Raw genomic sequence first — 17,794 nt, forward strand, 5'->3', positions numbered from 1 at the left:
AAAACCTCTTTGCAAAGATTGTATGAAAGAAGGAGATCAAAAGGGACACAGCTCAAGGGTCTGACAAAGCACCACAGGACAAGTTTCTAGCTGGACACTTGTGTGGGTGTCCCTCAAAAAGCAGGGCTTCAACATGAGATAAAACAACCCACAAGAAATGCTCAAAACAAAAATATCAAGTTTTTAATTTACATATTCCACAGAAAGCAGTTACAATGCTCTCTTCTACACAGCAATGATCCCTTGTAATGTGCCACAGCGATTTTTATTCAAATATAAACAGTACTGGGAAAGCTGGGCAGGTTTTCCTCAGGACAGAAGTCTGGACCTCGTTAAGCTTCACAGTTTACCCACGGCAAGTGGCATCTCACCACGCCCCATGTTACTGTGACGAGCGCTTCTGATCAGAGGTATCCTCGTTGGGCAGTACAGAAGTGTTGGAAGAAAAACTCCCCTCGTGACGATGGCACACGTATGCTGTGTTTTATCAAGAGTTGTATGTCCTTGTGACAACCCCTCACAGTGCCCGATAATCCCCTCAAACCCGGGACTGGTCCCAACACCACGGCTTTACTCGGCCTTTTGTCTAACAGAAATTCGTTCAGTCAGGACAGAGACATAGAGTTTCAGCCAGGCGTATGTGACACCCAGAGCGCAGTACACAGAGGTCAGCAACAGAGGGATGAAAGGAAAGTGCCGTTTCCAGGGGGTCAGAGGAAATATAATTTCACAGAAGATTTCCAAAGGCACGAGTTGGACGAGGTAGATGGTCTCAAGCCAGTTAAGGAGAGGCCTCTCTCTCCTGTCAGAGGAATTAAAAAAAAAAAAACCGTGTTAAAATACATGATGGTAACTAAAACCAACTATTCCATTTTTCACCTATCACTGGTGACCAGTGCAAAAAATATCCCCCATTAGTTCACAATAAGGCTTTAAATAACAATTTAAAGTTTCAGTAGGAAAAAACCCAGCGTGGTAACAGAGTACAGCTAATTTCCTTATCACGTGGCTTTTACACCAGGTTCCAAGATGCCTTGGAGTCTAAGTAGAAATCTCATCAGCTGCTCTGCTTCACTTCACATCATTTCAGTGAACAACTGAAAAGAGACCTTCACACACACACTTGTTCCACCAAAGCTGTTCGATGTCCAAAGACTGGAAATGTCAGATTTATCTTAACCTCTTCCCTCAAGCTTTCTGTAGTATGTACTATGAGCCAATCTCTCTTGCAAAGGACATTGGTGGTAGGGCTTTGCCTACAGGTAGTTTACAGGGGAATTCATGTTCTTCTGGAAGGAATTTGTTTGAGAAAGTTAGGAACAAGAAATTTGCAAAAGCTCCATCTCTAGACAGAAACTAAGCTCCTGCAGTGGTTTTTAGTTAGAACTCTTGAGACAGAATGGTTGATTTCTGGAATACTAAGGGGGGAAAAGCAATCTGAAAGAGGATCACCTACAAAAAGCAGGTAACTGAAGTACTGAATACAGGCTTATAGCATTTCTGACATCCTTCAGTACAGCTTGGTTTTGCCATGAAAAGTTTGGGAAATAGGAAAGTGGAGACTACAGGGGTTATAAGGATAAGTGCTATCTTTGGTCAAGTGGGTAACAGATCAACAGCCTGTAAAAATACACAGGACAGTTTGGGCAATTACATGTTCTGTCAACCAAGTTTTTGCAGGGGATGTTGACAAGTTACAGCTTCTAAGTGTATGTTATTTATAACCTGTCCCTTCCACACATTAAAATACTAAGCACTACTGCAAAAAAAAGACAGTAATATTTATAACTTCTGGTAAACAGTCTCCAGGTAACTCACTGTAGTAACTGCTCCAATATTGAATTAAATCCTCACAGGCCACAGCACTACAACTTTGTGCTTGAACAGCACATCAAGCAGGTGGGGATCTACAGCCTGCAGGGACTAACTGAGCAGCTGTCACAACTCAAACCTAACAAGGATAAGCTATAATAATCCTAACTTAAGCCTTGCCTCCTGAGAACAGAGACAGCAGCATCTTTTGACTAGTAACACTTCAGTTTGATACTTCAGCATTGGTTTTCTGTGCTGTTTGTCCCTTACAACACCACCATTCCCAGTAGACAGAAGAAATGGTTTTGTTCTTGGCATTGGGAACAAATTTCTTTAATTACCTGAATAGAGATTTCAGCGAAGAGAAGCTATAAACAGTAAACAGCAGCATAAGCAGTATTTTAATTGGAAGTTCTGAAATACAAGGAACATAACACACTTTCAAAATTAATTATAAAATCCTTTTGCCACATAAATTGCAGTATCTTTAAATCCTACTAGTCACACTTGCATTGTCCAACTTAATTATTTTCTCCAAACAGAACTAAAAGTTTTACTGCTTAGGACATGTAAAAATAAGCATAGATATTTACTAAAGCAAATGCCAAGCATTTGCAATACACTTGCTTCAATTATCTATAAATATACTGAACACACTAATTATAATTACAATTTAAGATAGCACTGCAAATAAGGTTTTTCTATTCAAAAGAAATCAGAAATCACTGGGAAGCTTAAAACAAAAGTGACAGCCAAATCAATGCTATCTAGTTCTAGGCTGCAGGCTAGATAAAAATTAAGTAATAGAGAAGGCAGAAGTTTCTCATTTCTAAAGGCAGCAGCTTCACTGTTGCAAATAAGCAGCATTATCAGACCAGAAGGGCATGAGTGTCTGGATTTGAACTCTCCCAGAAGGATGACAATCAATACAGTGTCATAGCCTTGTTGTGGCTATGATGGCCTAGGGTTTAAGTGAAGCAAACAGACTCTTAATTAATTGAAAGGGGAGGAGGGGGAGGAAGGAAGGAAGGAACAGCTTTTGGTCACAAAGACAAATCTGTCCCTACACATACTTCATTTAACTGATGCTGCTGCGTGGTTTTTTTTTAGTTTAAGCACATTACCAACAGCATGACGTAGCAGCTGCCAAGTTTGTGGTTTCAGATTGTCTTTATCACTTTTGCTTCACATGGTTATGTTAGACAGGGGGAATTTTCTAGAACTGTGGCAGAATGAGGGATAACAAATATTGACTATGACAATTTCCCATCTCTCTTTCAAACTTAAACCCTGTGCATCTTCCACAGCTGCTTAAACCAACATTTCTTTTCACTAATTGAGAGTTTGTATTTATGGAAACAGGCTGACATACAGCCTCTTGCAACTTCCAACGTATTACATAAAATAATCCAAACCAATTACCTGCACGTCATCTCTGGGAAAAACCCCAAAGCAGCAAGATGAAAGGACAGAAAGAAGGAAAACACTTTACCTGGTGGCGTGAACAGCAACGGGAAAAGTGAGAAATGCCCTGTTGTTGTCAGAATCAAGTAGATGCCAGCATCCTTCGCTCTCTGAACAGACAACAAGCTAAAAATGACAAGAATTTGTTATGCTTTTGTCTTTTAGCAAAGAAACTTAATTTCAGCAAAACACTACACAATTCACAAGAGACTGAAGAACAGGTCAGATAGAGTTTCATAGCACACCAGTCCCTCCAAACACTGGACCTGTGGTGAAGTTTCCTGCTTCCATGTCATGTGGCCTCAGAGATAAAAAATGCAGGAGAAAAATCAGCCAGGAAACCCTCCCAACAGAAAGCCACACACCCACTGAACACACACATCAGAAGGGCCTGGAGTTTTCTACAAATGGTCTTTTTCCTTTGCCAGCTGGTTGCCAACATTGTCATCCCTGCTTCGCCTCCTTCCTTTTGTTTTTCCAATGCCAATTCCCCACCTCTCACAAGTCTCACTTCAAGAGTTTAAACATCACTAAGTCTCAAGGACTTAAAAGAACAAGGAAAATACAGTTTGTAGCAATATTGGTCAGGCAGCTTATGAACTATAGCCTCGCTTCTACCCTAAATCAGGCATAAAGTCCTTTTAGTAGAAACTGTGCATTGTTCTTGTCAAGCATAGTGCAGAAGGTCCCTTTCCTCAGTTGGCTCCTGAACAATCTACGTAGCTTTTTAAATATGAACCACAGCACTCATCAAGGCTTGAACTGCCCAGCAGCTAAAAGGCTACAGTATTTTTATATTTGTCCCTGCCAGAATAGATCTCTAAACTTAACTATTCAGAGAGAAAAAGAACTAAATCAACTACAAACACTTGCCAAGCTTGAGTATGACAGCAGTGTCAAATGCTGCAAGCCAATTAATTTTTCTCTTTCAAAAGGCAAAGTCACAAGACACAAAACGAATAGGTCTTGGACTTTTTGGGTGTTATGAATGTACTGCAGAAATGCAGTAATAACAGTGGGGGAAGGAAAAGGCCTAAGAAAGCAGCCTGCTTTTGTCCACCATGTCACATGGGTGAAATGTTTTATCAAGCGTGCTCCCAAGCTGTCACTCAGAAAAGGAAGCTTCAAGGGGAAGCTAAATGAATTCTTTTAAGAGCTGTGGGTCCACATGCAGCCTAAAGTCTGAACCCCATTCTTTCACAAGCACAGTTTGTTTTGGTTTTTGTTTTGGGATTTTTTTTTTTTTGCATTATTCTAAAAGCCATCAAGCATCTGAATCAAAACAGAGATTTTCTGTATACTATGCATCTTAACACAACTCAGCATTCAAAGAGACACAAAAGAGTATGCAGTGGGAAGGCCTGCGTGTCAGACTCCTAAACTGATTACTTAATCATCCCAGCACCATACGCTTCTGTTCTTCCGATCATCCATAAGTTAGTACAAAGCTTTGCTGTGCCCCACAGAGCTGATACAGGAATTGGCTACTACCAATAAAGCTCTACTTAAAGCTTCTGTCTATGCAAACTATTGTAAAGTATATGCCAGTGTTAGTATGTCATAAAAGATACTATTTGTTTAACACAGCACCAGTTTCCTACATATGCTATACTAGCACCAGCACATTCTATTGCTAAGGCGTCCACATGTTATTGTGCCTGAAATTAATCTACTTGAAGGGCACTAAAACTTTACAGCTTAAGGCATTCTATAAATGTGTTCATTTTCTGAAATATACTGAAAACAAAGCGATCCTATTTGATGATTCCTCAACAAGTGGCTGCAGGTTCAGTTTGGCCAACTACTATGTACAAAATTCACTTACCTTAAAGGCAGAATAGCAAGGAGTATTGCTTTTTCATGCACGTGCCAGCCAAACATGAAGGAGCTCAACGCACAAAGAACAAGGCACTGCAGAAAGCCTCTGGGCCCTTGAGGTTTAAACCAAAGACAGAAAACAGAGGGCTAGAAACAACAGGCAAAAACAGGACTTCAGTGAAAAGTCTGGCAATCCTGAACACAAGCCATTGTCCAATGAGAGTTTTTTCAATGTTAATAAACACCACTACACCCAGGTTGTGCTTGTGTGGCACAAGCATTATATAGCACTGGAGGAACTGAATCTCTCTGGATGTACGAGTAGAGCCTTAAGGACTTCATCAGTATAACAGGAGGGAAAAAGTACACTGAAAGACTACAGCCAACTCCCTGTTATTTGTGTTGCAAGAACTGTCTTTGAATCTAAGCCACCAAACTCATTTTATCGAAGTTACTACATAAAGGTGTTGAAACAAAGATTTCCAGTTAAAGGCTAGGTGCTCATTAGAGAAAGACTCTGTATCCAAGTAATTACTTATTGAACCTTCAATTCTTTGCTTGTCACATGAAGAACACTATGCTTACCTGTAGCTTATGGTGTTAGGAACACCGTAAGCTGCCCAAACAGTTCCATCGGTATCTCTACTCGCATCTTAGTTCAACTCACTTATTACAAAAGGTTACTACTAGCTCAGCATGCACAGTGGTTTTGATCCAAGACTGCTTTTAATCTCTTAACTCTTCTAGAGGTGACACAGGCCATGTTTTTAGCCATACTTGAAGAAAGTAATATAGTGTGTCAAGAAAGATATTAATTCCACATTTATCCTAATAATTGGTTTTGTTTTTAAAGAAAACTTATTTGTTGCCCTGGAATTAAAATTCATGTGAAGTGCATGCTAATCAAATAAAATCTACAGGGGACAAAACACATCAGGTTTCCAAAAAATATTATTTGTTCTTACCAATATAGATATGAAAGTACAGATTAACGTTGCCAGTGGAGTCACAGAAGGGAGGACAGTATGCTGAAATTCTTGAACCAGCCCTCCTGTCATTGAGGCTTTAGGAATTTTTGTGGGATCAAGAAAATTACACCTTAAACCTAAAAATAAAACATAAAAAAGCACAAACTGATAAATGTTAATGAAGAAAATGAAGTAGCTGAACTAAGTACATGGCCAAGTCTTTTCTTTCTCTAAAGGACAGCAGAGAGGAAAGATTGATTTCTGACCTACTGCTGGAAACTTATCATGCACTGGATTATGTAGACAATCAGTGATTTAAGGCAATCCAAAAATGTAATGTATTACCTGAATTTCAAATGGGGAAGGAAGACTAAAATCCAGAGAGCTCTATCTGCATTTAGGCACCATATAGTAAGATTAGCATACTGTACCAAAAATTGTTAGTGCTTTATCCATGGCATTGTACAAAGCCCAGAAGTTAGGGGCCCAATAAGCATGGCAGAGGCCTCGCTTGAAAGGAAAAAGCCGTGAAATGACTTGAGGCAGCTGTCCCTACAGAAAACAAAAAAGAAAGAAAGAAATGGTCTCTTTAGACAAGACATGGTTTATATTTTTATAACAATTTTCTAAGAGTTCGGGGGAATGACAGGTGAAAAGGGGGTTATTACCAATACTATGAAGGGGCCCAGTGAAAGAGCAGAAACAAGACAGACAATCAATCCCAGAAGAGTTACATGAAGCAAGCTGAAACTTCTCCACTTCAGGGATCCATCTACAAGAAGCAAACAGATTATGAAAGCAGTTACTGTTACAAGTGGAGAGGGAGACAAAACATTCCACACTAATAGCAAATTGCTAGCACCTATCTAAAAGAAACATACAGCCTTTTATGTCAATACATTCAGTTGCTTCCTTCAACAGTTAGTTTGCATTTACTTTTTCCACATTGCAGGTCCTCCATTATACAAACTTCCAGTATTTTCTCTTTCAAGAGAAGCACCTTCTCTGTTAATGTGAGGAATATCAAAGATGTTTTTCATTGCTAACAATTGGAGAGAAACTCAAAGGAGGACTTTGAAATAGCTTCTGATGCTATCTAATCATTTCATAACCAGAATAATTCTTATGGCTTCAAACTGCCACCTGCAGTTTGTTCATGTTGGTTTTTCTTAATAAAGAACTCCCTCAAAACATGAATTTTACAAAAATAAATAAATTTCAAAGATCTTTAAAGATCTTACCAACCCTGCTACCCAAGTTGAATTTTCATTTGACCCACAGCCGTTTCATTCCGATGGTATCTGCATGTCTCAGTCTTCCCCAGACCCCACTAATTAACACAATCCCCCAAAAGTGAGCAACGAAAAACCCATCTTACCTGCATTATTTGCAGTAAAACAATAGGATCGCAGCAAGTAAATGCCATATGCTGGGGCCACATACACGTAGATATGTTTGAAATGCAGAAGAACAGCAAAAAGAAGAGCACCCTCCAGGTATCTTTTCTAAAGGAAAAACAAAACAAACCCCAAGCTTTTCTACTTGTTCTCCCTTTGTAATAACTTTTAATGGTCCTCTATTTTATTCCTAAGGTGACAGAACATTTATCATAGGCATGAAAAACAAATGAATGTTTACATCAAATTACAAACTCAGTAGTGTTATGCACAACAGGTATGGAGGAGGACACTATGTCATCACATGATACTTGGAAAACTGGGATAGGCCTCACCTCCCCACAGCTTCAGAGGTACATTTTCTAAGGACTAGTGACTTGGAAGAAGAAAAGATGGCAGGAAACCATGCCACGTTGCTGAGTTGTAACAGAATTTATCTTTCACAGGGGGAAATGCAATGCTGCAGCATCAGCAAGCAATTATGGTGAGTTTCAAGTTCTCCTCTTCCCCCCAAACTAAACAAATAATTAGACATCCATCTTAGCACCCCTCAACTTTGAGCTGCTCCCAATACCTTCAATATGAGCAGCTCAGTGAAGCTAATTAATGCACCTAAAATACATACAGTGACAAACAGAAGAGCCACTCAAGTTTACCTGACACAGTCGGGCAACAGAAAGAAGCATCAGCCCAAACAGGAAGCCATTGTACTGGAAGTGAATATCTGAACTTGAGTCAAGAAAGGAATAAAGCAAGCTTTCTTTACTACTTTTGGTCTTCTGGGGAAGACCCAAACTTATAAACAATAAATTCAAATTAAAATGGAACTTAAATCAAGAAAATAACCTTAAATTCACTCCACACAGACAGGAAGTCATTACTTAACCATATTTGTAAGCACAGATACAAAATCTACTAATGACAGTACATTATCTTGATGAAATGAAGCATAACAATCTGACCACATATGTATCATGCAACTTGTATGATATAAACCCAAACAAATAAAAGGTTAATTCTCCACTTTTTGAACTTTTAAGTATTAGTTTCTGCCTCACATTGGTTAATGGATGGAGACAGCAGCCCTCACTTATCACCTACCACCTGTAAGCAGCCAACTTAAACAAGGGCCAGGACAGAAAAAACTAGTTCTTCCTATAAAATAGTTACTGTTGTTTTCCCCTTTTGTTCCCTCCTCAGCTAGGTCAATGCACATTATGTCAATACTTTTCAGAGTTATTTTTATATCCTCTTCAAAAAGCCTTGCTAATTCTCATGTAACGTTAACCACGTAATGCGCTGCTAAGATTTTCCTTGCCATGGGACAAACTTAGAACCACACCCTGAAAGAAGATGCTCTCTGCTAATAATTCTGTAGGCAAGCAGAGGAGGAGCACCCAGCAGGAACAGGCATGCTGCTACCAGACTGGTCCTCCTGCAGTTCTGGCAAATTGGACCAAAAACTGAACGATTTCCATTTTGCCAAATAATAACTCTAATGAAAACATGAAGTTATTCAACTAACCCCAGGAACATAAACAGTAGCATTACTTGCAGTGATAGTAGTAATAATATTCATAGATTTGTACCACATGCTATAACAGGTTATTAAAAAAAAAACCAAACCATACAACGCTCAACAGTTTGAAAGGATACGATCCACAATTAACAACCCAAAATTCCACAAGAGCAGAACAGCAAGAATAAATGTTGGTTTTTCCAGGATATCCTTTGCAGCTCGTTTCCCATCTACACATCTGCAGCACCTGAACAAGAGCAGAAGAAACAGAAGTCTTAATTGAAACGGCCAACAAAAACATTGTTGCTTTTAAGAGTTGAGAAGTACACTTAACCTGAAGAAAACTATTTTATTAAGATGGAAGGCAACGATAAAATTCTTGTTAAATTCATCAAGAGAAGACAGTGTCATGAATAAAGCTTAGTAAAAAAAGCATTTTAAATTTCAGTAGCTGTAGTATGTTCCACATGCTAAAGCTTATGTGAAGTAACTTAGTCTCAGGTTCAAGTCTCACATTCAGTAATAAGTATAGTTGTCATAACCTGTTTGCTATCAACTTCTCGTGAATGAACAACGTATTACTACACCTGGAGACAAGATACCAAGTTGTATTTAGGGCCCTCAGTTGAACATTAAACTCTTCATGCCCCCCCCCCCCCCCCCAATATTATGAGCGATTTCTGTTGGTTAGAAACATCTTATTACTTCTTGGTGTGAAGCCATATGGTCCACATTATTTTTGAAGGTAAGGTTAGATCAGATTAAGAAGTTGTGGATGATTTGTGTTGAAATACTATTAGTAGAGCCATTTTAAGAAAGCCATCTCATTCATACATCTTTGAGTCAGAACAATAAAAGGAAAAAAGTCACAATGCAAAGCTAGCCCATTTCAAATAAAGTAAATAAAGAAGTATAGGTAGTGCTACAGTGCAAGAGAGCTTTCTACCCAAATTTTGCACAGACAGAACAGAATGAGGGAAGACTGTTTACAGCCAAATCGCTAAGGTAGGCAACATATTTCTCGAAACATCTGCCCCGCACACACTCTTTAGGTGTAAGATAAACACTTCTTCACAAAGTCAGGGCACACTGAAAACATACAATCTTAATATTGTTAAATTAGACTTGGAATAATCAGTTTATCATCAAGAATACCAAAAATACTGGAGCGACTTTGCATATTTGATGATACTGGCATTTTGTCACAAGTTTCCTTTATGCTTCTACTCTAGAACAACAGAGTAATAAGAAACATAACAGGAAAACACAGTTGAGTGCACACAAGCTCTCTTGCAACTCCTGCAAAATGAACCCAGCGACAGAAACAAAACACCTATAACATGTGAAACAGCAGCTAATGTCTGAATGCGTACAAATCTGATCACATGTACAGCAATAGCTTCTCCAAGAACAAGCCATCTTGTGTTTAGCAGTCTGTTCCAAATTTCTCCCTGAATAGGTTAAAGCAACTTTGATATTTCCATGCATTTACAAGCTTATTCATACAAATAATTATTTGTTGTTACTCTAGAAAAGGTCCATATATTAAAGACTACCCACTTTCCCTAAAATTAGAATATTAAGACTTACTCACGAACTGCATATATGAAAAGGATATCTGTAAAGATGACAGAAAATCTTTGGAAGAAGATGGTTGCGCGACTGGTGTAATTTAGATTTTCGATAACCAGCATCTTGGGGTCAAAGTACTTGGCAATGTGCGAAAGCGCATATTCAAACCAAGCAAAAAATGGTGGATAATCCAGGGTCCATTCTGAAGTTGCCTAAAGACAAAATAAGATTAAATAGGTTAACACAATCCATGCTGTTTACAGTTCTTCAGGTACAGTTCATCACAGTAAATCAGCTGATGTATTTTATCTCAGTAGCCTCTATTTAACAGAAACTACTTCACAATGAAGTAGCCAGCTGTATCACGCTGAACATGACTTGAGCTGTAGTACTGGTAGAGGGATGGGACATCTCTTGATTAGTAGAAAGAAATGTCCCATACATTTTGTGTATCTGCACCTAACCAGTATATAACTGCCTGTTCTTTATATATCAACTTACAGTAATGAGGCCAATATTAAAAAATTACAATAAAATAGCTCACAGTGAATATTGGTCTACATTAGAGGAATCACCAGCACAATCAGCCTTGCTACAGTCTCAAAATTATTTTTACTCATTAGTCAACAAGTCTTAATTCTAATAAGACCTTATTAAGATCAAATAGTATTATTTGATCTTTTCCCATACAGACCATTATTATGCCCTGACCAACAATTAACTTGTTAGCTGTGGAAACAGGAGAGGAGGAAGGAGGAACAGAGCAGGTTGAGATGGGGTATATTTGTCAGCGTGCATGTTCCCAAATGCTTACGTTACGCTGCTAAAAGGCATCCTATGCTTTGGCACTGGGATCACACTGGCATCTGCAGGAATTTCTTTTACAGTATTAGACCAGCCTGTCAGAAAGTTCTGAGCCGCACCAATTATTTAGTCCTGGATACACAGTTCCCAGACACTTATGTGGAAGAGTACTAGAGACTGATATTTACCCCAGAACTCAAGGAGATATTGTGAGATAGATTCAAACCCAATTGTGTAGGCTGAGTCTATCATCAACTTAAAGGTGATTCATCTAAATTAAAATCAATGCATGCTAGTAGCACACCAGCAGAGGCTCAAAACTTTAATACAATGATTGATTTCATAATGTATAGACCCGTTTATATGATTCATTCTTTATCATGATAACTGTGTATCATTAATGACAAGAGTGAAGACAGCAGCAATTTAAGACTACCATGCAACTTGCTCCTGTGTTACACAGCCTTTCTAATAACCCATGTGCCTTAATTGTCTTTTCCATTTCACCTTCGTAAGTACTAGCAGCTTCCCAGGACACTTCTCATTTTTTAACTAAATGCTACACAGAGCCAACGAATCATGACTGGTATGTTTCTGAACCACTGCTATACAGCTGCCAACCATCAGTATCCATGACGTTGTACGTTCTGCAAATAAAAGCTTTTCTCCTCTAACATTCACATAGGCTGACATACCCAATATGCCTGTAATTTATACACAGCTAAAAAACCCCAAACACATACTTACTTCATAGTACCACTGAGAGAGGGGTAAGTTGTGAGTGATGGCAAGCCAATTCCTATGTACTTCAAAATCTGTGGAATAACTACAGAAGGTTTATGTTAAGAGTCACATACTTAAAGGAAAAACATTTCAGAGCACACTACCACAGGTAGATAAAAAGGAAACCTACAATGATCAGCTCTAGGGCAGCTTCCAAGACTTTGATCAAGTAACTCGAACAGTAACAAAGATGCTCCATGAACTTTGTGCCAAGGACACATACAGGCGACTATAGGACCAGAATTATTTATAGCTCGCCCTTTCCTGACATGTAATGCCAGAACTCCACGTTCTGACTGACTTTTTAATAGCAATTTGATTTTTTTTTTTTTTCCTGGAGGAAAAAAGCTACAGCGCCTTTTAAAATTAAAAAAGCGTTTATGTTTTAAAGCCGCCCCAGCTCCCCCGAAGAACAACCGAGCAGCATTGGCCGTAAGCGCCTTCAAACACTACTTCGAAGCGATTCCCCACCGCCGAGAGGACGAGGAGACAGCACCAACCCGCTCCCCACAAGCGCCCGAAGGAAATACGGCCCTTCAGGACACCAGGGCCCCCTCAGGAACGGCGGCACCACGCCGGCCCCTGCCCCCCCATCCCCATCCCCGGCCGCCCTGAGGGGCGGTGGAAGCCAACCGGGGCGGGCTGACAGGCCGTGTCCCCCCGCATACACAACCCCAGGGAAGCTCCTTACTAGGCGGGGATGAGGAGGCACTTGAGGAAGGACACGCCGAGCGCCAAGGCGCGGAACCAGCCGCGGCCGCCCGCCGCCGCCATGTCGCGCCCCCGAGCTGACAGAACCACCGCGCATGCGCCGTACCGCCGGCGGCCCGCCGGCAACGTTTAAAGGCTACGGCCCCGCCCACGGCGGCGAGTGCGCATGCGCGGCGCCGCGCCGCTCACCCCCCCCCCCGCTCAGCCGCGGCCTCGGGCGCAGCACTGCGCATGCGCGGGAGGCGGCGGTGGGCGGGTGGTCTGTGAGGAGGGTTGCTCTGCGTGAGGGGGGGCTTGGGTTTGGGGTTTGGGGTTCAGGAGTGGGCTGGTGTTGGGCCTGAATGGTGTGGGGTTGGGTGGTGGTGGGCTGGGTTACGTGGGGTTGGGCCTGGGTGATGTGAGATCGGGTGGTGTGGGACCAGCAGTGGGGTTGGGGGGTTGGTAGTCCTGGGTGTTGTGGGGTTAGGTGGGTGTGGGACCATGTCTGGAGGTAGGGGGTGTTGGGGGGTGGTATAGGACCGCTGTGGGGCTGGATTTGTAGCAGCCTGGGCTTGGGCTGCTCCTGGTGGCCGGCGTCTCAGTGAGGAGGAGGAGACAGGCTGTGGTGCCAGTTCCATGTTCATCGTTACTGGTCTCACACAGGGTTGGCATCACCTTAGTGCAGCCCCAACTCTGTCCCTTCATGCTCCTCTGTATTTACTAGAGCCAAGAAATGCTGTTCCTACAGGGCTCAACTTCAGCCATTGCTTCTTTCAGGAGGCTCCCCTGTCCCTGTGATATGGTTAAAGAGATGGAGGGCTCTAGCTCACCCTGGATCTGCGTAATCTTTTAGGATCTCTCTCTGGATGTTCCTTTGCATCCCCTCTGTGATGTTGGGCAGGGTGCTGGGGAGCCCACCATGCTGCTTGCCATCAGCACAGGCTTAACTGTGGCCATCTGGGACAGAGACCAGTGCCCACTCATGTGCCCAGAAACGCGGTGTCTGTGGGTGAGTTAATGTTGGGTGAAGAGCATGGAGGAATTTATGGCAGCTCTCATGCCGACAGCTGCCTGGCACTGGGCAGAAGCCACTTCAAATTAGCTTAGCTCTGCTTGAGGGAGGTGCCATCTCCAACCAGTGTCAGTCGTGTCTGAGTCAGCTTCCAGAGATAAAGTGCTCTTTCAGAGGAAAAAGCTCAATTTTTTAATACCCGGAAGAAATTGCCAGCCTGTAGGGTGGATGCATGCAAGGCTGATGCCTTTTTGCTTCCTTACAGCAAACCTTCACCTGTCTAGCAATAGTACCTCATAAGGGCTGCATGAAATCATATAGATAATGTTAAACTTATTTTTTGCTGTACAGCAGCAATATATTATAGTTCATTCAAACTCTGAGACTAGAGACAAGTTAAACAGTGGTAAAGCATTAAGATTAAGAAGGGTTTTCATTGGAGAAATGAATCCTCTTTATAAATGCTTGAAACGTAAATGAGCTAATGCATTTAAAATGGTTGTGATTATTTAGGAGGGCTTGTTCATCCAAGTTTTCTACAACTGCACTAATTTTGGGGGAGCTTCCTACAATTCTCAGCCATGGAGATGTCTAGGTAAGCATTGCAATGATGCACTGTGTAAAATCCTTAGAGGAAAAGCTACAGATTCAGCAAACATTGCTGCATGCTTTCTTCTCAAGAAATGTATGTCAGGCAGAGCATCTCCTCTTCATTCACATTTTATTTACTGTTTTCTAAAATATATATTAGTAACAGTTCACAAAAGAGTTACAGGCAGAGAAATGCAACCAGATTTTTAAATGTGGTAGCCCTACAGGCTCTCTATGAAAGTGATAAGAAATAAAAACCATCTTTTGACACTTTCCAAATAGTATTCATTCAAAAGCATGGCTTTTAGTGAATTAGGGACCAAATTCTGGTCAACAGGAAAATCCTACAGTTAGGAGTAGGAGCAAGAAAATAAGAGAGGGGAATGCCAAGAGGGGGAAGAGAAAAGGAATTATTCCATACAGCCCTCCCCTATAGCTCCTTTTTTTCTGAATTCATAGGGAAACCCTACCTTGTGTTTTTCCCAACTGAATCTGAGAGCATGATCTGCATACTTACGCTTGATCCAGTCCGTCTCGCACAGAGTATCTGCATGACTGCCTGTACTAATTCACATACAAGACTTATTGGGAGGGTCACATACTAGCACTGCTTGTACCCTGCATGTTTGTGTCCATCAGTGTGTGGATACGGGAGTCATTACAGAATGGCAGTTAAATATTTCAAAATATATTGAAATTCTGAGCAGTGACACCGAATTCAAAGAGATGGGGTGAAAATGTAATTTCCCAAAGGAGTCTTCTTCATAACTTCTCCATTTATCTGTGAAGTATCAGAAGATTGTAGATTTATTTTCCACAGTCTATGGCTGAAGGCAGTATTTATCACTCCTGTCAACCTTATATATGGACCCCATCAGCCTTTCCTAGACTGGGAATAAATCTGATTGATTGCAGGTATTTACTGCCAGTGAACTCAAGCAGCAATTTATACTCAGCAACCAAGTTAAAATATGGTAACTACAGCAGTGCATATGTTTGGTGATTTAAAGCACATGCAAATTGAAGCAAAGCTGTCTACTCCTGACAAGTTACTAGTGTAACTCTTGGTGTGACCAATATTTAAGTTGCATAATAGGAGATTAAAACTGGAAAGGACCGGTGAGTCATTCTAATCACAGCCTCCTTCCATAGCAAAATCTTTTTCTCCATTGTTATCTTGCTGGTTTTTTTCCTGAACACATCAAGATTCTTTATTGTTTCCCTTCTAAATCCTGGATTTCTTGTTAACATGTGAATTCCTTCACCTATTTATTCTATTTCCCTACCACCGCCTGCAGCAACAAACACTCCTCCCACCAGCTCCTACCGATCCTTAACAGCTGCATGAACCAAAGATATCTTAATCTTTATGTATGGTTTCAGTCCATTATAACTGGACATTGTTAGATATTTAAAAGCTATCAAGTCTAAAAACACATAGAGAAATCTGTGAGTGATTCTTTCTGGACTCCATTAAGATGCTTTTTGTCATATAAGAAATCCCACTGTGCTATGCACATGCCCATATCTGAAAATCCCATTAGACTACAGCTAATAACTTATCATCTGCCCTAACTCTGGTATTTTTCTGCTCTAACACTACTGATCGCTCTGTTCGGTGGCTCTCTCAGCATGTAGGCCGTTCAAGAAAAAAGTGCAGGACTTTTAGCTTCATTTTGTACACGAAGGTGCGGAGGGAGACAGGCATATGGCAGAATCAGAACAGGAGTTATGCACCAAGATGTGGAAGAAAGCACCCTTCAAACTGTAAGGGAAAAAACCTTCACTAGATCCTTTCCTTGTTCTCACACCCTTACAGGAAGAATATTAGTTTGTTCTGAGAGTGAATATTACACTCAGTGAAATAATTTTTAGGTGTTACTGCTAATAAATGCTGAGTGCTTTTCATGACTAGCAGTGGGTTTGTGCTGTACTTAATATGGCTTTGTGCATGTTCACTTTTCTTTAATTCAGGAACTCTTGAGAAGAAGAATCATCAGTCCTGTTGACTGGTAAACAAAAGCAAGTTACGCCTCTAGGGCTCAGAAAAAGAAGGTAGACAAAAGCCAGCTATCTAGATAAAAAGGGAACAAATGTTTTGGAGAGAGAACATTCCTATAAACAGTCATTATAACATAACTCACAGACTGCAAAATTAGGGAGCAACTATAAATTTAGCTTAGTGTGTACTTTGAAATAGCAACAGCATTTGTATAACATATGTTTGACTGCAATCGCAAGTGATTCACTTACTGCTTATTTCACATACTCGATTAGCAGGCAGAACGACTGTGGCATTATAAATAGTATCTCATGCTTAAAGATGTTTATTCTGCTTAGCAATTTAGAGGTATCTCAAGTTTTTCTATTCCTCCCAAAGCCTGTCTTCATTCACGTCTTTACACTTGTTGGAAATTTTGCAGCTCATATGCATATAGAAGGGAGATATTTTGCATCTCTCTGCCTATTAATAAATGACAGAGATTTGTGGCCCGCTGTATCTTTGTCTGATTTAGTTACATGAGCACAGATAAATGTGTATTCAAGTTGTCCATCTTTTGCATAATAGACTGATGGGTTAAAACACTCCAGGAGAAGACCTGGGTTCAGTTCTCTCCTCAATCCGTGGAGATTGAAACCCATATTTCCATGTCAGCAGAATTACCCCAGTTACTGTCTAGGCCAGGTTGGGGCACTCTTAATTTCTTGTTTAGACTTCTAAGAAACTGTATAACTGCTTTTAGTGTGGGTGCTGCTACTGTCCAAAGAAAAGAAAAGGGGATGGGAGCAAAGAGGAGGAGTAAATGCTCTAGATTAAGCTATGCACAGTGCTTTTATGGACTCCTCTTACTTGCCTTTCACCAGAAAATGCAGTAATGATTCAACTCTCCCGGGGAATATTTTTATTTTGCTGAAACAGAATGGAGCAGTACTAATCCAGAGCTCTAAAGGGTGTAGATCAGACTTCTTCCCCCCTTACAGATGAGATTTAAGCCTACTGCTCTTACCTTTGGATAAACTCAAGCTGACAGGAAACAAATTACTGCAGGTAAGTATTATTTTAGTCTTGCCATACAAGAACTTCTGTTACAGATCACTTAAAATCTACTTTCAAGGGTGTGGGTTAAAAAGAAATACTGTCAACAGTCCCCAAAAGCTCTGTTACCATAAATTCAGCAAAGGCATAGATTTGATGAAAGAGGGTTCATATATGGTATTTTACAGATCATAATCATATTACCTGCATAGATCATCCCTGTGAATGTCCAGCTGACTGGCAAACTCATGTCAGAAATAAGCTTCACACAGGGGTTGCTTTGCTTTGTTAGTGGCATGCAGCAACCCCTGGAACAGATTACTCCCG

General features: G+C 40.7%; 2 protein-coding genes across 2 annotated transcripts in view; both read right to left on the reverse strand.

Moving 5' to 3' along the window:
- Positions 1–17,794, reverse strand: part of LOC128153230 (thyroid hormone-inducible hepatic protein-like) — a 56,695-nt gene that overhangs the window by 13,887 nt on the left and 25,014 nt on the right. The gene's annotated exons all lie outside the window — the stretch shown is intronic.
- On the reverse strand, positions 159–12,945 carry ALG8 (ALG8 alpha-1,3-glucosyltransferase). Its single transcript, XM_052812253.1, has 13 exons — positions 12,829–12,945; positions 12,102–12,180; positions 10,569–10,762; positions 9,116–9,225; positions 8,116–8,183; positions 7,441–7,567; positions 6,731–6,834; positions 6,494–6,614; positions 6,060–6,199; positions 5,102–5,241; positions 3,305–3,402; positions 2,154–2,226; positions 159–802 (listed from the first exon to the last, which is right to left on the reverse strand). The coding sequence occupies exons 1-13, from the start codon at positions 12,909–12,911 to the stop codon at positions 571–573; spliced, it is 1,569 nt and encodes a 522-aa protein (XP_052668213.1). The 5' UTR covers positions 12,912–12,945; the 3' UTR covers positions 159–570.

This window comes from Harpia harpyja, chromosome 17, assembly GCF_026419915.1.
Source record: "Harpia harpyja isolate bHarHar1 chromosome 17, bHarHar1 primary haplotype, whole genome shotgun sequence".
Lineage (NCBI taxonomy): Eukaryota > Metazoa > Chordata > Aves > Accipitriformes > Accipitridae > Harpia > Harpia harpyja.